We start from the raw sequence: 22193 nt of genomic DNA on the forward strand, positions 1-22193 counted from the left end.
GGGGGGATCCAGAATAGGAAATCTGCTTTGTTCTATAACGTACGGATGGACAGAAAGTTTGGAAAAGTTGAGTTGTAACCAATATGGCTGGCGGTACTGCTCCCATATGCATTGACCAAGCTTCCATGTTCTGGACGCCGCCGCTGCCAGCCCGGAGATCGCGGGGGACCCCTACGATTAGACATATTTTCCAGTGGAGCACCTCTTTAAGGCAAGCAACCTGGGTATATTGTTACATAATCCCTTTAAGGGCACGGCCAACTTCATTTTTTTATTTTCGTTTTTTCCTCCTCTCCTTCTAAGAGCCAGAACTCTTTTATATTTTCATTCCCAGACTTAAAGGGAAACTCTGCCCCTAGACATCATTTCCCCTATCCAAAGGATAGGGGATAAGATGTCTGATCGCCGGGGGGGGGTCTAGCCACTGGGGACCCCCGCGATCTCAGCTGTGGCACCCCAGACATCCGGTGCATGGAGCGAACTTGGTTCCGTGCCAGATGACTGGCGAAGCGGGGCGGAGGCTCGTGACATCACGGTCATGCCCACGCTCGTGATATCACAGCCACGCCCCCCCCTCAGGTGGCGTGATGCAAGTCTATAGGAGGGAGGTTGCGGGGGTCCCCCGCGGTCAGACATCTTATCCCCTATCCTTTGGATAGGGGAAATGATGTCTAGGGGCGGAGTACCCCTTTAAGGGCTTCTTCTTGTTTTTGCGCATACAACTGTAGTTTGTAAGGACATCTTTCATTTTACCATAAACTGTATGGAGAAACCCCCAAAAAATATTGTTTTGAGGGGAAATTGAAAAGAAACCCGCAAATTTTGCAACTTTGATGGGGGGTTTCATTTTTACGCTGTACGCTTTACAGTAAAACTGAGTTGTTTAGGTCTCCAACCTGCGGAGCTCCTGATGTTTCAAAACTACAACTCCCAGCATGCCCGGACAGCCGTTGGCTGTCCGGGCATGCTGGGAGTTGTAGTTTTGCAACATCTGGCGGTCCGCAGGTTGAAGACCACTGCTTTATTCTGTGGGTTAATACGATTAATAGGATCCCCAAGTTTAGATACTTTTCTATTATCGTACGGACATTAAAAAAACTCAAACTTTTTTTTAAACAAAACTAATTTGTTTAAAATCACCTTATTCTGCCCTCCATAACTTTCTGTACACGCGGCTGTATGAGGGTCTTTTTTGCACAGTGATCTATAGTTTGTATCAGTACAACCTTTGTGTATGTAACTTTTGATCACTTTTTATTTCATTTTTTTTTCTAGGATATAACAAAAAAATTAAAAGGCAGCAATTTTTGACTTTTTTTTTTAACAAACGTTTACATATTGAATCATGAATATTATATTTAAATAGTTCAGACGCTTACGCACGCATTGCGCATGGTGATGTTTATTTTTGTTACACTTTTTTTGTAAAATGGGAAGATTTTCATTTTTTTAGTAGGGGGAGGGGCTTATTCACATCTTAATAAACTTTTTTGTTTTGTTTTTTTTAACACACTTTACATTATTTTTGTCCCTACATGTCCTCATATAGAGCACAAATGTACGTCCTGGTGCGTAAGGTACCAAGACAAACATTTCTGTCTGATGTCCTGAAGGGGTTAAAGGGGTACTCCGCCCCTAGACATGTTATCTCCTATCCAAAGGATAGAGGATAAGATGTCTGATCGCGGGGGTTCCTATCTCGGTTGCGGCACCACAGACATCCGATGCACGAAGCAAACTTGGTTTCATACCGGATGACTGGTGATGTTGGGTGGAGCCTCGTGAGGTGACGGTAACGCCTGCTTGTGTCATCATGACCACGCCCCCTCAATGCAAGTCTATGGGAAGGGGCGTTATGGCCGACACGCCCCCTCTCATAGACTCGCATTGAGGGGGCGTGGCAGCGATGTAACGAGCCTCCAGCGCTGCATCCGACGCTCTAAACGAACGCCGGGTGCAGCAGGGAGATCACGGGGGTCCCCAGCGGCGGGACCCCCGCAATCAGACATCTTATCCCCCATCCCTTGGATAGGGGATAAGATGTCTAGGGGCAGAGTATCTCTTTAATGGTTATAACCCACCTCTCACAAACTGATTGGGCACTTCTGCCATGAGGTCACTTGATTAGTCGCCTCACACAGCTCCACCTGCTGTCAGAGGGGGGGGCGAAACAGAGGTGAAAAAATGCCTCTTCTGACCCCTATAACTTTTTCATTTTTCCACATACAGGGCGGCATGAGGGCTAATTTTTTTGTGCCATGATAGGAGGTTTTTATTGGTACCTTTTCATAAATTTTTTTATGGTATAAAGAGTGACCAAAAATACACAATTTTGGACTTTGGAATATTTTTACGTGTTCGCCATTGACCATGCGGTTTAATTAACATTATTTTTTTTATAGTTCAGACATTTACACACGTAGCGATATCAAATATAGTTATGTCTATTTTTTTTTTTACATAGTATTTTTTTTAATGGGATAAGGGGAGTGATTAAAACTTTTATAAGGGAAGGGGTTAAATCACACTAATTAACTTTTTTTTTTTTGTTATTATTATTTTTTACACATTTATAGCCCCCTTAGGGGACTATGACATGCAATCTTCGGATTGCAAATACTGATCAATGCTATTCCATAGCATTGATCAGTTATCAGCGATCCACTACTCCAACGATCGGACGCAGAGGAGGAAGGTAGGGACCGCGGTGATCCCAATCAGCCCGAGTGAGCTGCCGGGAAGTATTTCTTTACATTTTAGATGCAATGATCAACTTTGATCGAGGCGTCTAAGGGGTTAATACCGGACATCACCACAATCGGTGATGTCTGGTATTAGCCACGTGTCCCAGCCGTTGCTAGGTGCCGGGTATCACGGGTACGGGCGCAGGGCATACAGTTCCAGAGAGGTTACACAGTATTTGGCGCACATCCCTGGTGTCCGCTCTCTGCAATTTTATGAGAACTGGCTTTGTTGCGGACAGGAATTGTTGTTATTCAGAATTTTGGTAAAGTTGCACAGTAATCCCTGAGGGAGCTGGAATTGTCCAGCGAAATTTAAATAATCAGATCACAGTAAAGATATAAATGCGCAGAGCCAGAGACCCCAATCCGCTTCTTACCGTAATTCCGGGAGCTCATCTGCTTGAAGAGACTGATGACCTCCGCGTGATACCCGATGTCCACCTCAAAGCGAGAACGCGAGACCAACAGGCACTTGCCCTTCAAAGTGGCGCTCGGTCTCTGCCAGTTGTTGCACAAGGCAAGCAAAGCGCTGACAGTGGCGCCCCCGTTGGCCGCAGACAGTAGTGCCGGAATATCAACGTCCTCCATTCCTTCCAGGGGTTTCAGAGTTATGTTCTGCAGCCTCTGGACCTCACTCACTGCAGACAAACAGGACAATAGTGTAACATGCACATATATACAGTCATGGCCGTAAATGTTGTCCCCCCTGAAATGTTTCTATAAAATGAAGTATTCCTCACAGGAAAGGATTGCAGTAACACAGGTTTTGTTATACACATGTTTATTCCCTTTGTGTATATATATATATATATATATATAGATCTCCTCTCCTCTGTATATATATATATTGCAGTAACACAGGTTTTGCTATACACATGTTTATTCCCTTTGTGTATATATATATATATATATATAGATCTCCTCTCCTCTGTATATATATATATTGCAGTAACACAGGTTTTGTTATACACATGTTTATTCCCTTTGTGTATATATATATATATATATATATATATATATATATATATATATATATATATATATATATATATAGATCTCCTCTCCTCTGTATATATATATATATATATATATATATATATATATATATATAGATATAGATCTCCTCTCCTCTGTATATATATATATATATATATATATATTGCAGTAACACAGGTTTTGCTATACACATGTTTATTCCCTTTGTGTGTATTGGAACTAAACCAAAAAAGGAGGAAAAAAGCAAATTGGCCATAATGTCACCAAACTCCAAAAATGGGCTGGACAAAATTATTGGTCCCTTAACCTAATATTTGGTTGCACCCCCTTTGTAAAAAATAAGTGAAATCAGTGTCTTCCTATAACCATCAATAATCTTCTTACACCTCTCAGCCGGAATGTTGGACCACTCTTCCTATAACCATCAATAAGCTTCTTACACCTCTCAGCCGAAATGTTGGACCACTCTTCCTATAACCATCAATAAGCTTCTTACACCTCTCAGCCGAAATGTTGGACCACTCTTCCTATAACCATCAATAAGCTTCTTACACCTCTCAGCCGGAATGTTGGACCACTCTTCCTATAACCATCAATAAGCTTCTTACACCTCTCAGCCGGAATGTTGGACCACTCTTCCTTTACAAACTGCTCCAGGTCTCTTATTGGACGGCGCCTTTTCCCTACAGTAATTATAAGATCTCTCCACAGGTGATCAATGGGATTTAGATCTGGACTCATTGCTGACACTTCAGAACTCTCCAGCGCTTTGTTGTCGTCCATTTCTGGGGCTTTTTGATGTATGTTTGGGGTCATTGTCCTGCTGGAAGACCCAAGATCTCGGACACAAACCCAGCTTTCTGACACTGGGCTGTACAGTGCGACCCAAAATCCATTGGTAATCCTCAGATTTCATGATGTCTTGTACACATTCAAGGCCCCCAGTGCCAGAGGCAGCAAAACAACCCAAAACATCACTGACCTCCCCCATATGTCACTGTAGGTTCTGTGTTCTTTTCTTTGTAGGCCTCATTCCGTTTTCGGTAAACAGTAGAATGATTTGCTTTACCAAAAAGCTCTATCTTGGTCTCATCTGTCCACAAGACGTTTTCCCAGAAGGATTTTGGTTACTCAAGTTCATTTTGGTAAAATGTAATCTTGCTTTTTTATATCTCTGTGTCAGCAGTGGGGTCCTCCTGGGTCTCCTCCATAGTGGGGTCCTCCTGGGTCATCTCCATAGTGGGGTCCTCCTGGGTCTCCTCCATAGTGGGGTCCTCCTGGGTCTCCTCCATAGTAGGGTCCTCCTGGGTCTCCTCCATAGTAGGGTCCTCCTGGGTCTCCTCCATAGTGGGGTCCTCCTGGGTCTCCCCCATAGTGGGGTCCTCCTGGGTCTCCTCCATAGTGGGGTCCTCCTGGGTCTCCGCCATAGTGGGGTCCTCCTGGGTCTCCTCCATAGTGGGGTCCTCCTGGGTCTCCTCCATAGTGGGGTCCTCCTGGGTCTCCTCCATAGTGGGGTCCTCCTGGGTCTCCTCCATAGTGGGGTCCTCCTGGGTCTCCTCCATAGTGGGGTCCTCCTGGGTCTCCTCCATAGTGGGGTCCTCCTGGGTCTCCTCCATAGTGGGGTCCTCCTGGGTCTCCTCCATAGTGGGGTACCCCTGCGTCTCCTTCATAGTGGGATCCTCCTGCGTCTCCATAGTGGGTCCTCCTGCGTCTCCTCCATAGTGGGGTCCTCCTGTGTCTCCTCCATAGTGGGGTCCTCCTGTGTCTCCTCCATAGTGGGGTCATCCTGCGTCTCCTCCATAGTGGGGTCATCCTGCGTCTCCTCCATAGCGTTTCATTTCATTTAAATGTCGACGGATAGTTCGCGCTGACACTGATGCTCCCTGAGCCTGCAGGACAGCTTGAATATGTTTGGAACTTGTTTGGGGCTGCTTATCCACCATCCAGCCTATCCTGCGTTGACACCTTTCATAAATACTTTTCTTCCGTCCCATGGAGATTAGCTACAGTGCCATGGGTTGTAAACTTCTTGATAATGTTCCGCACTGTGGACAAAGACAAATCTAGATCTCTGGAGATGGACTTGTAACCTTGAGATTGTTGATATTTTTCCACAATTTTGGTTCCCAAATCCTCAGACAGTTCTCTTCTCCTCTTTCTGTTGTCCGTGCTTAGTGTGGCAAACACAGACACACAATGCAAAGACTAAGTGAACTTCTCTCCTTTTTATCTGCTTTCAGGTGTGATTTTTATATTGCCCACACCTGTTACTTGCCCCAAGTGAGTTTAAAGGAGCATCACATTCCAAAGGGTGTGCAACCAAATATTAAGTTAAGGGGCCAATAATTTTATCCAGACCATTTTTGGAGTTTGGTGACATTTTGTCCAATTTGCTTTTTTTCCTCCTTTTTTGGTTTAGTTCCAATACACACAAAGGGAATAAACATGTGTATAGCAAAACATGTGTTACTGCAATCCTTTCCTGGGAGAAATACTTCATATTCTAGAAAAATGTCAGAGGTGCCAACATTTACAGCCATGACTGTTCTGTATACAACGTCATCACAGGACAATAGTCTAAGGCTGTGTTCACTTTACAGCCTCTGACCACTGGGACCCCCCACGATCTCCTGTACGGGGCCGCGGCAGTCTACAGGAAGCGCCGGGTCCTCCCCAGCAGAAAGCTGCGGTAGACATGCCCCCTTCATGTATGTCTATGGGATGGTCACGCCCCTATTCAGCATACTGTCGCAGCCCCGTACAGGAGATACGAAGGGGATGGGATAAGTTATAGATCGCGGGGGGTCCCAGTACTTATATTGCACTGTTGCCGTAAAATAAAATAGAGCTGCTCCTAAAGCTGCAAAAATTTCCTTCATGCAAAAAAAACTGATGCAAAACTTTTCCATGTGCTGCAAACCTATAATTCTCCTTACAATGAAGGCTGTCATAACATGATGGGGGTTGTAGTTCTGTAACAGCCGTAGACATAGTTTGGGGGTCACCATACTGCAGAACGACACTTTACTTACTCAGACTCGGATAATCTTCCAGGCTGAAATTCCACATTTTAGTTGCAGGATCTAAAAGAAGAACAGAAAACCCCTGATCAGTCAGGACCAGACCCCAGCACCAGAGGGGGCGCTACTACACTCCCTATCATCCCTACACAGCCTGTCCTTATTCTGTAATGGCTGAAAAAAGAACAATAGCACCCCCCATCTAGTATCTTCAACCATGGTTTTGGGACAGGAGGGGGGTGTAAGTAATGGGACAGGAGGGGGGGGGTGTAAGTAATGGGACAGGAGGGGGGGGGTGTAAGTAATGGGACAGGAGGGGGGGGTGTAAGTAATGGGACAGGAGGGGGGGGTGTAAGTAATGGGACAGGAGGGGGGGGGTGTAAGTAATGGGACAGGAGGGGGGGGGTGTAAGTAATGGGACAGGAGGGGGGGGTGTAAGTAATGGGACAGGAGGGGGGGGTGTAAGTAATGGGACAGGAGGGGGGGGGTGTAAGTAATGGGACAGGAGGGGGGGTGTAAGTAATGGGACAGGAGGGGGGGGGTGTAAGTAATGGGACAGGAGGGGGGGTGTAAGTAATGGGACAGGAGGGGGGTGTAAGTAATGGGACAGGAGGGGGGGTGTAAGTAATGGGACAGGAGGGGGGGTGTAAGTAATGGGACAGGAGGGGGGTGTAAGTAATGGGACAGGAGGGGGGGTGTAAGTAATGGGACAGGAGGGGGGGGTGTAAGTAATGGGACAGGAGGGGGGTGCAAGTAATGGGACAGGAGGGGGGGTGTAAGTAATGGGACAGGAGGGGGGGTGTAAGTAATGGGACAGGAGGGGGGGTGTAAGTAATGGAACAGGAGGGGGGGTGTAAGTAATGGGACAGGAGGGGGGGTGTAAGTAATGGGACAGGAGGGGGGGTGTAAGTAATGGGACAGGAGGGGGGGTGTAAGTAATGGGACAGGAGGGGGGGTGTAAGTAATGGGACAGGAGGGGGGGTGTAAGTAATGGGACAGGAGGGGGGGTGCAAGTAATGGGACAGGAGGGGAGGGGGGTGTAAGTAATGGGACAGGAGGGGGGGTGTAAGTAATGGGACAGGAGGGGGGGTGTAAGTAATGGGACAGGAGGGGGGGGTGTAAGTAATGGGACAGGAGGGGGGGGGTGTAAGTAATGGGACAGGAGGGGGGGGGGGTGTAAGTAATGGGACAGGAGGGGGGGGGGTGTAAGTAATGGGACAGGAGGGGGTGTAAGTAATGGGACAGGAGGGCGGTGTAAGTAATGGGACAGGAGGGGGGTGTAAGTAATGGGACAGGAGGGGGGGGTGTAAGTAATGGGACAGGAGGGGGGGTGTAAGTAATGGGACAGGAGGGGGGGTGTAAGTAATGGGACAGGAGGGGGGGTGTAAGTAATGGGACAGGAGGGGGGGTGTAAGTAATGGGACAGGAGGGGGGGTGTAAGTAATGGGACAGGAGGGGGGGTGTAAGTAATGGGACAGGAGGGGGGGTGTAAGTAATGGGACAGGAGGGGGGGTGTAAGTAATGGGACAGGAGGGGGGGTGTAAGTAATGGGACAGGAGGGGGGGTGTAAGTAATGGGACAGGAGGGGGGGGTGTAAGTAATGGGACAGGAGGGGGGGTGTAAGTAATGGGACAGGAGGGGGGGTGTAAGTAATGGGACAGGAGGGGGGGGTGTAAGTAATGGGACAGGAGGGGGGGTGTAAGTAATGGGACAGGAGGGGGGGGTGTAAGTAATGGGACAGGAGGGGGGGTGCAAGTAATGGGACAGGAGGGGAGGGGGGTGTAAGTAATGGGACAGGAGGGGGGGTGTAAGTAATGGGACAGGAGGGGGGGTGTAAGTAATGGGACAGGAGGGGGGGTGTAAGTAATGGGACAGGAGGGGGGGGGTGTAAGTAATGGGACAGGAGGGGGGGGGTGTAAGTAATGGGACAGGAGGGGGGGGTGTAAGTAATGGGACAGGAGGGGGGTGTAAGTAATGGGACAGGAGGGGGGTGTAAGTAATGGGACAGGAGGGGGGTGTAAGTAATGGGACAGGAGGGGGGGGTGTAAGTAATGGGACAGGAGGGGGGGTGTAAGTAATGGGACAGGAGGGGGGGGTGTAAGTAATGGGACAGGAGGGGGGGTGTAAGTAATGGGACAGGAGGGGGGGTGTAAGTAATGGGACAGGAGGGGGGGTGTAAGTAATGGGACAGGAGGGGGGGTGTAAGTAATGGGACAGGAGGGGGGGGTGTAAGTAATGGGACAGGAGGGGGGGTGTAAGTAATGGGACAGGAGGGGGGTGTAAGTAATGGGACAGGAGGGGGGGTGTAAGTAATGGGACAGGAGGGGGGGGTGTAAGTAATGGGGGGGGTGTAAGTAATGGGACAGGAGGGGGGGTGTAAGTAATGGGACAGGAGGGGGGGTGTAAGTAATGGGACAGGAGGGGGGGTGTAAGTAATGGGACAGGAGGGGGGGTGTAAGTAATGGGGGGGGTGTAAGTAATGGGACAGGAGGGGGGGTGTAAGTAATGGGACAGGAGGGGGGGTGTAAGTAATGGGACAGGAGGGGGGGTGTAAGTAATGGGACAGGAGGGGGGGTGTAAGTAATGGGACAGGAGGGGGGGTGTAAGTAATGGGGGGGGGTGTAAGTAATGGGACAGGAGGGGGGGTGTAAGTAATGGGACAGGAGGGGGGGTTGTAAGTAATGGGACAGGAGGGGGGGTGTAAGTAATGGGACAGGAGGGGGGTGTAAGTAATGGGACAGGAGGGGGGTGTAAGTAATGGGACAGGAGGGGGGGTGTAAGTAATGGGACAGGAGGGGGGGTGTAAGTAATGGGACAGGAGGGGGGGTGTAAGTAATGGGACAGGAGGGGGGGTGTAAGTAATGGGACAGGAGGGGGGGTGTAAGTAATGGGACAGGAGGGGGGGGGTGTAAGTAATGGGACAGGAGGGGGGGTGTAAGTAATGGGACAGGAGGGGGGGGTGTAAGTAATGGGACAGGAGGGGGGGTGTAAGTAATGGGACAGGAGGGGGGGTGTAAGTAATGGGACAGGAGGGGGGTGTAAGTAATGGGACAGGAGGGGGGGTGTAAGTAATGGGACAGGAGGGGGGGTGTAAGTAATGGGGGGGGTGTAAGTAATGGGACAGGAGGGGGGGTGTAAGTAATGGGACAGGAGGGGGGGTGTAAGTAATGGGACAGGAGGGGGGGTGTAAGTAATGGGACAGGAGGGGGGGTGTAAGTAATGGGACAGGAGGGGGGGTGTAAGTAATGGGACAGGAGGGGGGGTGTAAGTAATGGGACAGGAGGGGGGGTGTAAGTAATGGGGGGGGTGTAAGTAATGGGACAGGAGGGGGGGTGTAAGTAATGGGACAGGAGGGGGGGGTGTAAGTAATCGGACAGGAGGAAGGGTGTAAGTAATGGGACAGGTGGAAGGTATAAGGGGGGGGGGTCACAGGGAGGGGTCCCTGTTCATGTGTTTTATGGCCACTATTCATCCTCGACTATCCTCCAGACAACCTCCTCCCCCGCCCCAACCAGGTGATTTCTGCCATTAAGTCTGTTCTAGATCACCAGACATTCTGGACGCCGGACTTAATACCAATATGACCAGTTTGGCCCCCGTGGCCCCGCGCGCTGCACTCACCGTAGTTTTTGCTGGGGATCCCCTTGAAGAGGGTGATGAGTTCTGCATTGTACCCGACCTCCACCCTGAACCTCTCCTCGGGGGTGTCGGACACATCGCCCTTTTATACTGACGGCTCCTTTTTTGGCGGGTGCAGCGTCCGTGCTCCCAGCGCTGCCCGTCACCTCCCTCCCTTCTGTCCGTGGTGTCGGCACAGCGGCCTTAGCGCCGGCTGTTGTCCCTGGACCATAGAATCTTGCAGCCGTACTCGTGCTCTTCACCAGCTCCGCCGCAGCTTTCCCGGATCCTGAATGGACGTCGAGAGGTTTGGCGGGACCTTGCAGGAAGTTTTTGGTAACAGCCGAAATGTTTGCTCTGCAGTCACATGAGAGCTTGCGCCAGTAAAATCCGGCTTTGCCTGCGCGCCCGTGTGCGGTTTATAACCCGTTGTGTATTCCTGGGCAGCAGTACCGTTTTGCGAAGTTGGCGCAGTCACGTGTTTAATATTAGATACGTTTGCGTTGGCGTTTCCGGTATGTGGGGGGACATATTTAATTGTGGCTTCTTTAATGGCGGCCGTAGTACTGGAGGCAGGCTGGGCATTGTGCAGGTGCTGCCCCCCGGTGGGCTGAGGCTTGGTACTGCTGGTCGCGTTTTGATTAATTCCGTTTTTTTTGTGCGGCGAGTCTCTCTGCTCTCCTGGCCAGCGCTTTCTGCCTGTTCTCCTCGATCCTCCTCTTCTGCTCCTCGGTCAGATAAGCGGACATCGTCTTGGATTTTACCTGCCATAAACTGATAAAATATAGAAGGATCAGAAGATATAGACTGAGGGGCCACACTCTACAGGCCCAGGGGCCCCACCGTTATCGCACTTTGCAATCGCAGTGGACAACAGGGAGATGCATCTCCCCGTCACCCACTGCGATTGCAAGGAGCGATAATTCTGGGGCCCCCAGACCTGTAGATAGTGGCCCCTCCATGCACCGTGCCTGATAACCTATAGGAGGCAGAAGAAAAGTCAGTCACCTGACATAGGTTTACCAGGGGTGCGGAATTTTTTTTTTTAATTACTTGTCCAAGGGACTAAAATGGAGCAGAATCTACTTGTCCTGGTACAAAATAATTTTAACCCAAATAATATGTAAATAAGGTATTTTATCAATAAAAACTTGATAGGCAGAACAGTATGTCACCCCATTAGGTGGATAGGAACCCTGATAAGTAAGTCCGCCCCATTAATGGAATACTGCAGTGCAAAATAACTTATCCTGACCGCTGGAAACCCCTCCCCCCTGATCTCTCGTAAGGGGCCCCGGCAGGAATGGGGGCTTGTCCGCATGACGCAGCGACAGACACACCCTCCCCCCCCATGTATCCCACATGGAGGGGGCATTTCAGCAGCCGTGTCATGCAGGGGTGGAACATTCCCTTCATGTAGTCTGCTGGGACCTCATACAAGAGATGGGGGGGGGGGGGGGGGGGTTGTCCCAGCGGTCGGACCCCCCAAGATCTATCACTTATGGGGATAAGGTTTTTGCACTACAGTATTCCTTTAAGTAGGTAGTCCCCCTTCAGGTAGTTATGTCCCTTTATCAGGTAGGGATCAAGTGGGGCCCCCTGCGCCATTATGTTACCCCCCCTCTGATGCCCCCTGCGCCATTATATCCCCCCTCTGATGCCCCCGTGTCATTATATTCCCCCCCTCTGATGCCCCCGTGTCATTATATTCCCCCCCCTCTGATGCCCCCGTGTCATTATATTCCCCCCTCTGATGCCCCCGTGTCATTATATCCCCCCCTCTGATGCCCCCCGTGTCATTATATCCCCCCCTCTGATGCCCCCCGTGTCATTATATTCCCCCCCCCCCCCTCTGATGCCCCCGTGTCATTATATCCCCCCCTCTGATGCCCCCCGTGTCATTATATCCCCCCCTCTGATGCCCCCCGTGTCATTATATCCCCCCCTCTGATGCCCCCCGTGTCATTATATCCCCCCCTCTGATGCCCCCCGTGTCATTATATCCCCCCCTCTGATGCCCCCGTGTCATTATATTCCCCCCGTGTCATTACATCCCCCCCCCCCTCTGATGCCCCCAGTGTCATTACATCCCCCCCTCTGATGCTGCCTGTGTCATTATATTCCCCCCCCCTCTGATGCCCCCTGTGTCATTATATCCCCCCCTCTGATGCCCCCTGTGTCATTATACCCCCCCCTCTGATGCCCCCTGTGGCATTATACCCCCCCCCTATCTTCTGATGCCCCTCTTGTCATATTTCAGCCCAACCCCCCTCTCCTCTCCCATATTATTCACCAAACCTCCCCTCCTCTCTGATCCCCTGCTACCTGTACTACGGCCCCATGTGTGCTCCGGCAGGCTCAGAGGCTCGGTGGTCACTTTTGTTACTGGACCGCATCCTCGGTCCGGACGGAGGGGCACGTGATGAGTGACGTCATCGTACGTGCCTACACCGGGACGCTGTCGCCCTGCGCGGCTCGCTATAGACTGAAGCACACAGCTGCAGTCTATAGGAGTTAAGTTACAGGGCAAAATTGATTGCCCCTTTATTAGTGAATTCTTTAGGCAGTTAGCCCTGCTTTCCCGAAGCCTGAAGAATTCACCTGCCCAGGTGATACAATTTCGGCAGTTAGCCCTGCTTTCCCGAAGCCTGAAGAATTCACCCTGCCCAGGTGATACAATTTCAACATCCCTGAGGCCCCCCAGATAGATATTACCCCAATCAGGTAGGGCTCCCCCATATGAAGACAGGCCCCAGATAGATATGACCCCCATTAGGTATGGCTCCAAAGTAGGTATAGAGGCCCCAGAAAGCTATGACCCCCATCATTGATGGGGAACATATCTACCTGGGGGCCTGCCTACCTACTGGGGAGCCAAATAGGGTTTCAAATAGGTTTATACAGGCCCACAGATTGATATTACCCCCGGTATTTAAACAATTATGCCCCTTAAGAATATAGTTTTGCCCTGGTGATCAGGCAGACCCTCATATTAAGCAAGTTTATCTCACTCACTCTGAATTCACACAGGTCCGCTCACACTGTTCCTGTACTTACATCTCCCTGCCGCAGTCTATAACGAGACTTCCTTGCGGTGATGTGCGCGATTGGTGACGTCATCACAGGCGCCGCACGGGACATCAGCATCCGACATCCTGAGCTGCGTATGTGATGACGTCACCAATCGCGCGCATCCCCACAAGGAAGTCTCGTTATAGACTGCGGCAGGGAGATGTAAGTACAGGAACAGTGTGAGCGGACCTGTGTGAATTTTTCGGCATTTAACGCTGCTTGCCCGAAGCCGGGCTAAATGCCTGAAGAAATCACCTGCACGGCTTCCGGAACTGCTTGTCCCGGGCGTCGGGCAATAGGAATTCCACATCTCTGTTTACACTGTAAAATTAAATAAAGCGCCATGTGTGCAACCGATCCTAACTGGACTGAACCGTAGAATCCTTACGTGCCCATAAAAATCCGTACAGGACAAGATTCTTGATGGTGAGCAAACACCATAAAGCGGACGTACGTATGTGTAACCCTTTTTATTGTCCCCAAAAAATGAGGCAAGACCCAAATTCAAACATATTTTGTGCAGATCTACGTCACCATGGTTACAGACAACAGACCAGCACCATGTAGTCTGATGCAGGAGTCACCTCAAGGAGTGTGTGTGTGTGGGGGGGATTTAGGCGGGAGACCCCCACTCTATACCAACGGACCGCTGTGTGAATCCAGACCAGACGCTCCCAGACTGCACCAACTCATCTTATGATGGCTGCCATCAAGACGTCGTATGAAGCAGCAACTGATATTGGGACATATAGATTGTTTTTCTTTTGCCTGGTCTGGGGTCTCATTCATTTCATTTCGTTTGGATGAGTTCAGGCGTCTGATCTGGGGGTCTGGATGGGTTCAGGCGTCTGGTCTGGATGGGTTCAGGCGTCTGGTCTGGATGGGTTCAGGCGTCTGGTCTGGATGGGTTCAGGCGTCTGGTCTGGATGGGTTCAGGCGTCTGGTCTGGATGGGTTCAGGCGTCTGGTCTGGATGGGTTCAGGCGTCTGGTCTGGAGTCTGGATGAGTTCAGGCGTCTGATCTGGAGTCTGGATGAGTTCAGGCGTCTGATCTGGAGTCTGGATGAGTTCAGGCGTCTGATCTGGAGTCTGGATGAGTTCAGGCGTCTGATCTGGAGTCTGGATGAGTTCAGGCGTCTGATCTGGAGTCTGGATGGGTTCAGGCGTCTGATCTGGGGTCTGGATGGGTTCAGGCGTCTGGTCTGGATGGGTTCAGGCGTCTGATCCGGAGTCTGGATGGGTTCAGGCGTCTGATCCGGAGTCTGGATGAGTTCAGGCGTCTGATCTGGGGGACTGGATGAGTTCAGTCGTCTGATCTGGGGGTCTGGATGAGTTCAAGCGTCTGATCTGGGGGTCTGGATGAGTTCAGGCGTCTGATCTGGGGGTCTGGATGAGTTCAGGCGTCTGATCTGGGGGTCTGGATGAGTTCAGTCATCTGATCCGGGGTCTGGATGAGTTCAGTCCTCTGATCCGGGGTCTGGATGAGTTCAGTCCTCTGATCCGGGGTCTGGATGAGTTCAGTCCTCTGATCTGGGGTCTGGATGAGTTCAGTCATCTGATCTGGGGTCTGGATGAGTTCAGTCCTCTGATCTGGGGTCTGGATGAGTTCAGTCATCTGATCTGGGGTCTGGATGAGTTCAGTCATCTGATCTGGGGTCTGGATGAGTTCAGTCATCTGATCTGGGGTCTGGATGAGTTCAGTCATCTGATCTGGGGTCTGGATGAGTTCAGTCATCTGATCTGGGGTCTGGATGAGTTCAGTCATCTGATCTGGGGTCTGGATGAGTTCAGTCATCTGATCTGGGGTCTGGATGAGTTCAGTCATCTGATCTGGGGTCTGGATGAGTTCAGTCATCTGATCTGGGGTCTGGATGAGTTCAGTCATCTGATCTGGGGTCTGGATGAGTTCAGTCATCTGATCTGGGGTCTGGATGAGTTCAGTCATCTGATCTGGGGTCTGGATGAGTTCAGTCATCTGATCTGGGGTCTGGATGAGTTCAGTCATCTGATCTGGGGTCTGGATGAGTTCAGTCATCTGATCTGGGGTCTGGATGAGTTCAGTCATCTGATCTGGGGTCTGGATGAGTTCAGTCATCTGATCTGGGGTCTGGATGAGTTCAGTCATCTGATCTGGGGTCTGGATGAGTTCAGTCATCTGATCTGGGGTCTGGATGAGTTCAGTCATCTGATCTGGGGTCTGGATGAGTTCAGTCATCTGATCTGGGGTCTGGATGAGTTCAGTCATCTGATCTGGGGGACTGGATGAGTTCAGTCATCTGATCTGGGGGTCTGGATGAGTTCAGGCGTCTGATCTGGGGGTCTGGATGAGTTCAGGCGTCTGATCTGGGGGTCTGGATGAGTTCAGGCGTCTGATCTGGGGGTCTGGATGAGTTCAGGCGTCTGATCTGGGGGTCTGGATGAGTTCAGGCGTCTGATCTGGGGGTCTGGATGAGTTCAGGCGTCTGATCTGGGGGTCTGGATGAGTTCAGGCGTCTGATCTGGGGGTCTGGATGAGTTCAGGCGTCTGATCTGGGGGTCTGGATGAGTTCAGGCGTCTGATCTGGGGGTCTGGATGAGTTCAGGCGTCTGATCTGGGGTCTGGATGAGTTTAGTCATCTGATCTGGGGTCTGGATGAGTTTAGTCATCTGATCTGGGGGTCTGGATGAGTTCAGTCATCTGATCTGGGGGTCTGGATGAGTTCAGGCGTCTGATCTGGGGGTCTGGATGAGTTCAGGCGTCTGATCTGGGGGTCTGGATGAGTTCAGGCGTCTGATCTGGGGTCTGGATGAGTTCAGGCGTCTGATCTGGGGGTCTGGATGAGTTCAGGCGTCTGATCTGGGGTCTGGATGAGTTTAGTCATCTGATCTGGGGTCTGGATGAGTTCAGTCATCTGATCTGGGGTCTGGATGAGTTCAGTCATCTGATCTGGGGGTCTGGATGAGTTCAGTCATCTGATCTGGGGGTCTGGATGAGTTCAGGCGTCTGATCTGGGGGTCTGGATGAGTTCAGTCATCTGATCTGGGGGTCTGGATGAGTTCAGGCGTCTGATCTGGGGGTCTGGATGAGTTCAGGCGTCTGATCTGGGGGTCTGGATGAGTTCAGGCGTCTGATCTGGGGTCTGGATGAGTTTAGTCATCTGATCTGGGGTCTGGATGAGTTCAGACATCTGATCTGGGATCTGGATGAGTTCAGACATCTGATCTGGGGTCTGGGATCTGGATGAGTTCAGACATCTGATCTGGGGGTCTGGATAAGTTTAGCAGTCTGGAGGGGTCTGGTATGGTCTTAAGGATCTGGTTTCCACTACCAAGTGATTATTTGATGTATCCAGATCCAAGAAGTTTTTTAATAAGCTGCCATCTTTATTATAGGCACATAATTAGAAATATATATATATATATATATATATATATATATATATATACACACACACACTCTAATTAGACAGTTCAGTATGTAGCGTCAGGAGCTTCCGGTAGCCATGTCCGGGTGCGCTGTTCTGGCAAAGGCTGTCAGGATATGGCCAATGCAACAATATAGGATATTTCTGTGGCTATAATGGCGGCACAGTTCTACAGCGCTTCGGCAACACACAGGTCAAACTAACCTGCGAGTCCTTAAAGGGCCGGACAATGATTCAGTCACCAACTTAAGACAGTGCTGGTGGACACGTGATCTCTCTGGTCACACACATCGGGGGAGATTTATCAGAACCCGTCCAGAGGAAAAGTTGCTGAGTTTCCCATAGCAACCAATCAGATCGCTGCTTTCATTTTCCAGAGGCCTTTTCAAAACTGAAAGAAGAAATCTGATTGGTTGCTATGGGCAACTCAGCAACTTCTCCTCTAGACAGGTTCTGATAAATCTCCTCCAATGCCCCTAGACATACGTGCTGCCCACCTTGGTGCCCTCCAGCTCATAGCACATGATGGGAGTTGTAGTTCTGCACAAGCAGGAGAGCCCCAGGGTGGGATAAACTACTACCGGTCATAACATCACTGTATCCCCTGCTGTCTGTATCCTGCAGCTCATACGTCACAATATAACAACTTCCCATATACCATGTATGACACAAGACACGGAAGCACTACTACTCCCAGCATGCGTATAATAACTTACCCGCCTCTCTCCCCATGACAGACACTAGCAGCGCAGCGCGCCTGTTACCATCCGGCGTCATCACCCGGCGACCGCGGAGACTGGACGCGCCTGTTTGACGTCACCGAGACTCCGGCCGCCATGACAGTTACTGGCAAGAGCTGCCCGGTCCATAGGAGAAGAGGTGACTATCGTGTAGATACATCAACGGAGAGTGTATCACAGGGTAGGCTGAGATACAGCTCATTACCAGAACAGTATCACAGCATAAGCTGAGATACAGCTCATTACTGGTACAGTATCACATCATAGGCTGTGATACAGCTCATTACTTGTACAGTATCACAGGATAGGCTGAGATACAGCTAATCACCAGAACAGTATCACAGGATAGGCTGAGATACAGCTCATTACCAGAACAGTATCACAGGATAGGCTGAGATACAGCTCATTACCAGAACAGTATCACAGGATAGGCTGAGATACAGCTCATTACCAGAACAGTATCACAGGATAGGCTGAGATACAGCTCATCACCAGAACAGTATCACAGGATAGGCTGAGATACAGCTCATTACTGGTACAGTATCACAGGATAGGCTGAGATACAGCTCATTACCAGAACAGTATCACAGGATAGGCTGAGATACAGCTCATTACCAGAACAGTATCACAGGATAGGCTGAGATACAGCTCATTACCAGAACAGTATCACAGGATAGGCTGAGATACAGCTCATTACCAGAACAGTATCACAGGATAGGCTGAGATACAGCTCATTACCAGAACAGTATCACAGGATAGGCTGAGATACAGCTCATTACCAGAACAGTATCACAGCATAAGCTGAGATACAGCTCATTACTGGTACAGTATCACATCATAGGCTGAGATACAGCTCATTACCAGAACAGTATCACAGGATAGGCTGAGATACAGATCATCACCAGAACAGTATCACATCATAGGCTGAGATACAGATCATTACCAGAACAGTATCACAGGATAGGCTGAGATACAGCTCATCACCAGAACAGTATCACAGGATAGGCTGAGATACAGATCATCACCAGAACAGTGTCACAGGATAGGCTGAAATACAGCTCACACCAGAACAGTATCACGGGATAGGCTGAGATACAGCTCATCACCAGAACAGTATCACAGGATAGGCTGAGATACAGATCATCACCAGAACAGTATCACAGGATAGGCTGAGATACAGCTCATCACCAGAACAGTATCACAGGATAGGCTGAGATACAGCTCATCACCAGAACAGTATCACAGGATAGGCTGAGATACAGATCATCACCAGAACAGTATCACATCATAGGCTGAGATACAGATCATTACCAGAACAGTATCACAGGATAGGCTGAGATACAGCTCATCACCAGAACAGTATCACATCATAGGCTGAGATACAGATCATCACCAGAACAGTATCACAGGATAGGCTGAGATACAGCTCATTACTGGTACAGTATCACATCATAGGCTGAGATACAGCTCATTACCAGAACAGTATCACAGGATAGGCTGAGATACAGATCATCACCAGAACAGTATCACATCATAGGCTGAGATACAGATCATTACCAGAACAGTATCACAGGATAGGCTGAGATACAGCTCATCACCAGAACAGTATCACAGGATAGGCTGAGATACAGATCATCACCAGAACAGTATCACAGGATAGGCTGAGATACAGCTCATCACCAGAACAGTATCACAGGATAGGCTGAAATACAGCTCACACCAGAACAGTATCACGGGATAGGCTGAGATACAGCTCATCACCAGAACAGTATCACAGGATAGGCTGAGATACAGATCATCACCAGAACAGTATCACAGGATAGGCTGAGATACAGCTCATCACCAGAACAGTATCACAGGATAGGCTGAGATACAGCTCATCACCAGAACAGTATCACAGGATAGGCTGAGATACAGCTCATCACCAGAACAGTATCACAGATTAGGCTGAGATACAGCTCATCACCAGAACAGTATCACATCATAGGCTGAGATACAGATCATCACCAGAACAGTATCACAGGATAGGCTGAGAAACAGCTCATTACTTGTACAGTATCACAGGATAGGCTGAGATACAGCTCATCACCAGAACAGTATCACAGGATAGGCTGAGAAACAGCTCATCACCAGAACAGTATCACAGGATAGGCTGAGATACAGCTCATCACCAGAACAGTATCACAGGATAGGCTGAGAAACAGATCATCACCAGAACAGTATCACAGGATAGGCTGAGATACAGATCATTACCAGAACAGTATCACAGGATAGGCTGAGATACAGCTCATCACCAGAACAGTATCACATCATAGGCTGAGATACAGCTCATTACCAGAACAGTATCACAGGATAGGCTGAGAAACAGCTCACTACTTGTACAGTATCACAGGATAGGCTGAGATACAGCTCATTACCAGAACAGTATCACAGGATAGGCTGAGATACAGCTCATCACCAGAACAGTGTCACAGGATAGGCTGAGATACAGCTCATCACCAGAACAGTATCACAGGATAGGCTGAGATACAGATCATTACCAGAACAGTATCACAGGATAGGCTGAGATACAGCTCATCACCAGAACAGTATCACAGGATAGGCTGAGATACAGCTCATCACCAGAACAGTATCACAGGATAGGCTGAGATACAGATCATTACCAGAACAGTATCACAGGATAGGCTGAGATACAGCTCATCACCAGAACAGTGTCACAGGATAGGCTGAGATACAGCTCATCACCAGAACAGTATCACAGGATAGGCTGAGATACAGCTCATCACCAGAACAGTATCACAGGATAGGCTGAGATACAGCTCACACCAGAACAGTATCACGGGATAGGCTGAGATACAGCTCATTACCAGAACAGTATCACAGGATAGGCTGAGATACAGCTCATCACCAGAACAGTATCACAGGATAGGCTGAGATACAGCTCATCACCAGAACAGTATCACAGGATAGGCTGAGATACAGCTCACACCAGAACAGTATCACGGGATAGGCTGAGATACAGCTCATTACCAGAACAGTATCACAGGATAGGCTGAGATACAGATATCTATAGAGAGAAATAGATATAAGATAGATAGATTCCGAGGGACGCAGCAGAACCTTCTTAGCTGTAATAGGTGCACGCTGTACGGGTGCCGGGGTTAGGGCTCCACTTGTAATATCTATCTATCTATCTATCTAGTACTCCACAGAATAGCAGCACAAAAATTGGGAAAAAAAATGGATTTTATTGCATTAATCCAGTGCAAAAATCAGGAGAGCAACGTTTCCGCGAGGAGAGGCCACAGAACGTTGCTCTCCGGATTTTTGCACTGGAATAATGCAATAAAATCCACGTTTTTTTACAATTTTTGTGCTGCTATTCTCTGGAGTACTAGATAGATAGATAGATAGTTAGATGGATAGATATGAGATAGATAGATATGAGATAGATAGATAGATATGAGATAGATAGATAGATATGAGATAGATAGATAGATAGATAGATAGATAGATAGATATGAGATAAATAGATATGAGATAGATAGATAGATAGATATGAGATAGATATGAGATAGATAGATAGGTAGATATGAGATAGATACATAGATAGATAGATAGATAGATAGATATGAGATAGATAGATAGATAGATAGATATGAGATAGATAGATAGATATGAGATAGATATGAGATAGATAGATAGATGGATAGATAGATAGATATGAGATAGATATGAGATAGATAGATAGATATGAGATAGATAGATAGATATGAGATAGATATGAGATAGATAGATAGATATGAGATAGATACATAGATATGAGATAGATACATAGATAGATAGATAGATAGATAGATAGATAGATAGATATGAGATAGATAGATAAATAGATAGATATGAGATAGATAGATAGATAGATATGAGATAGATATGAGATAGATAGATATGAGATAGATATGAGATAGATAGATAGATAGATATGAGATAGATATGAGATAGATAGATAGATATGAGATAGATAGATATGAGATAGATAGATAGATATGAGATAAATAGATATGAGATAGATAGATAGATAGATAGATAGATAGATAGATAGATATGAGATAGATAGATATGAGAGAGATAGATAGATATGAGATAGATAGATATGAGATAGATATATAGATAGATAGATAGATATGAGATAGATATGAGATAGATGGATATGAGATAGATAGATAGAAATGAGATAGATAGATATATAGATATTAGATAGATAGATATGAGATAGATAGATATGAGATAGATATATAGATATGAGATAGATGGATATGAGATAGATAGATAGATAGATAGATAGGAGATAGATAGATAGATATGAGATAGATATGAGATAGATAGATAGATAGATAGATAGGAGATAGATAGATAGATAGATATGAGATAGATAGATATGAGATGGATAGATAGATATGATATAGATTTATATGAGATAGATAGATAGATAGATATGAGATAGATAGATAGATAGATAGATAGATATGAGATAGATGGATATGAGATAGATAGATAGATAGATAGATATGAGATAGATAGATATGAAATAGATAGATAT

The 22193-nt window shown here is 48.2% G+C and overlaps 1 protein-coding gene across 1 annotated transcript in view; it reads right to left on the bottom strand.

Moving 5' to 3' along the window:
• Positions 1 to 10785, bottom strand: part of SMARCAL1 (SWI/SNF related, matrix associated, actin dependent regulator of chromatin, subfamily a like 1) — a gene marked incomplete at its 5' end in the record, with an annotated part of 51205 nt that extends 40420 nt beyond the window's left edge. Inside the window, 4 exon segments of the mRNA XM_056536997.1 lie at positions 3122 to 3382; positions 6773 to 6823; positions 10382 to 10463; positions 10465 to 10785. Of these exon segments, the coding sequence (XP_056392972.1) occupies positions 3122 to 3382; positions 6773 to 6823; positions 10382 to 10463; positions 10465 to 10785 (715 nt within the window).
• Between the last annotated feature and the right edge of the window lie 11408 nt (positions 10786 to 22193).

This window comes from Hyla sarda, chromosome 8, assembly GCF_029499605.1.
Source record: "Hyla sarda isolate aHylSar1 chromosome 8, aHylSar1.hap1, whole genome shotgun sequence".
NCBI lineage: Eukaryota > Metazoa > Chordata > Amphibia > Anura > Hylidae > Hyla > Hyla sarda.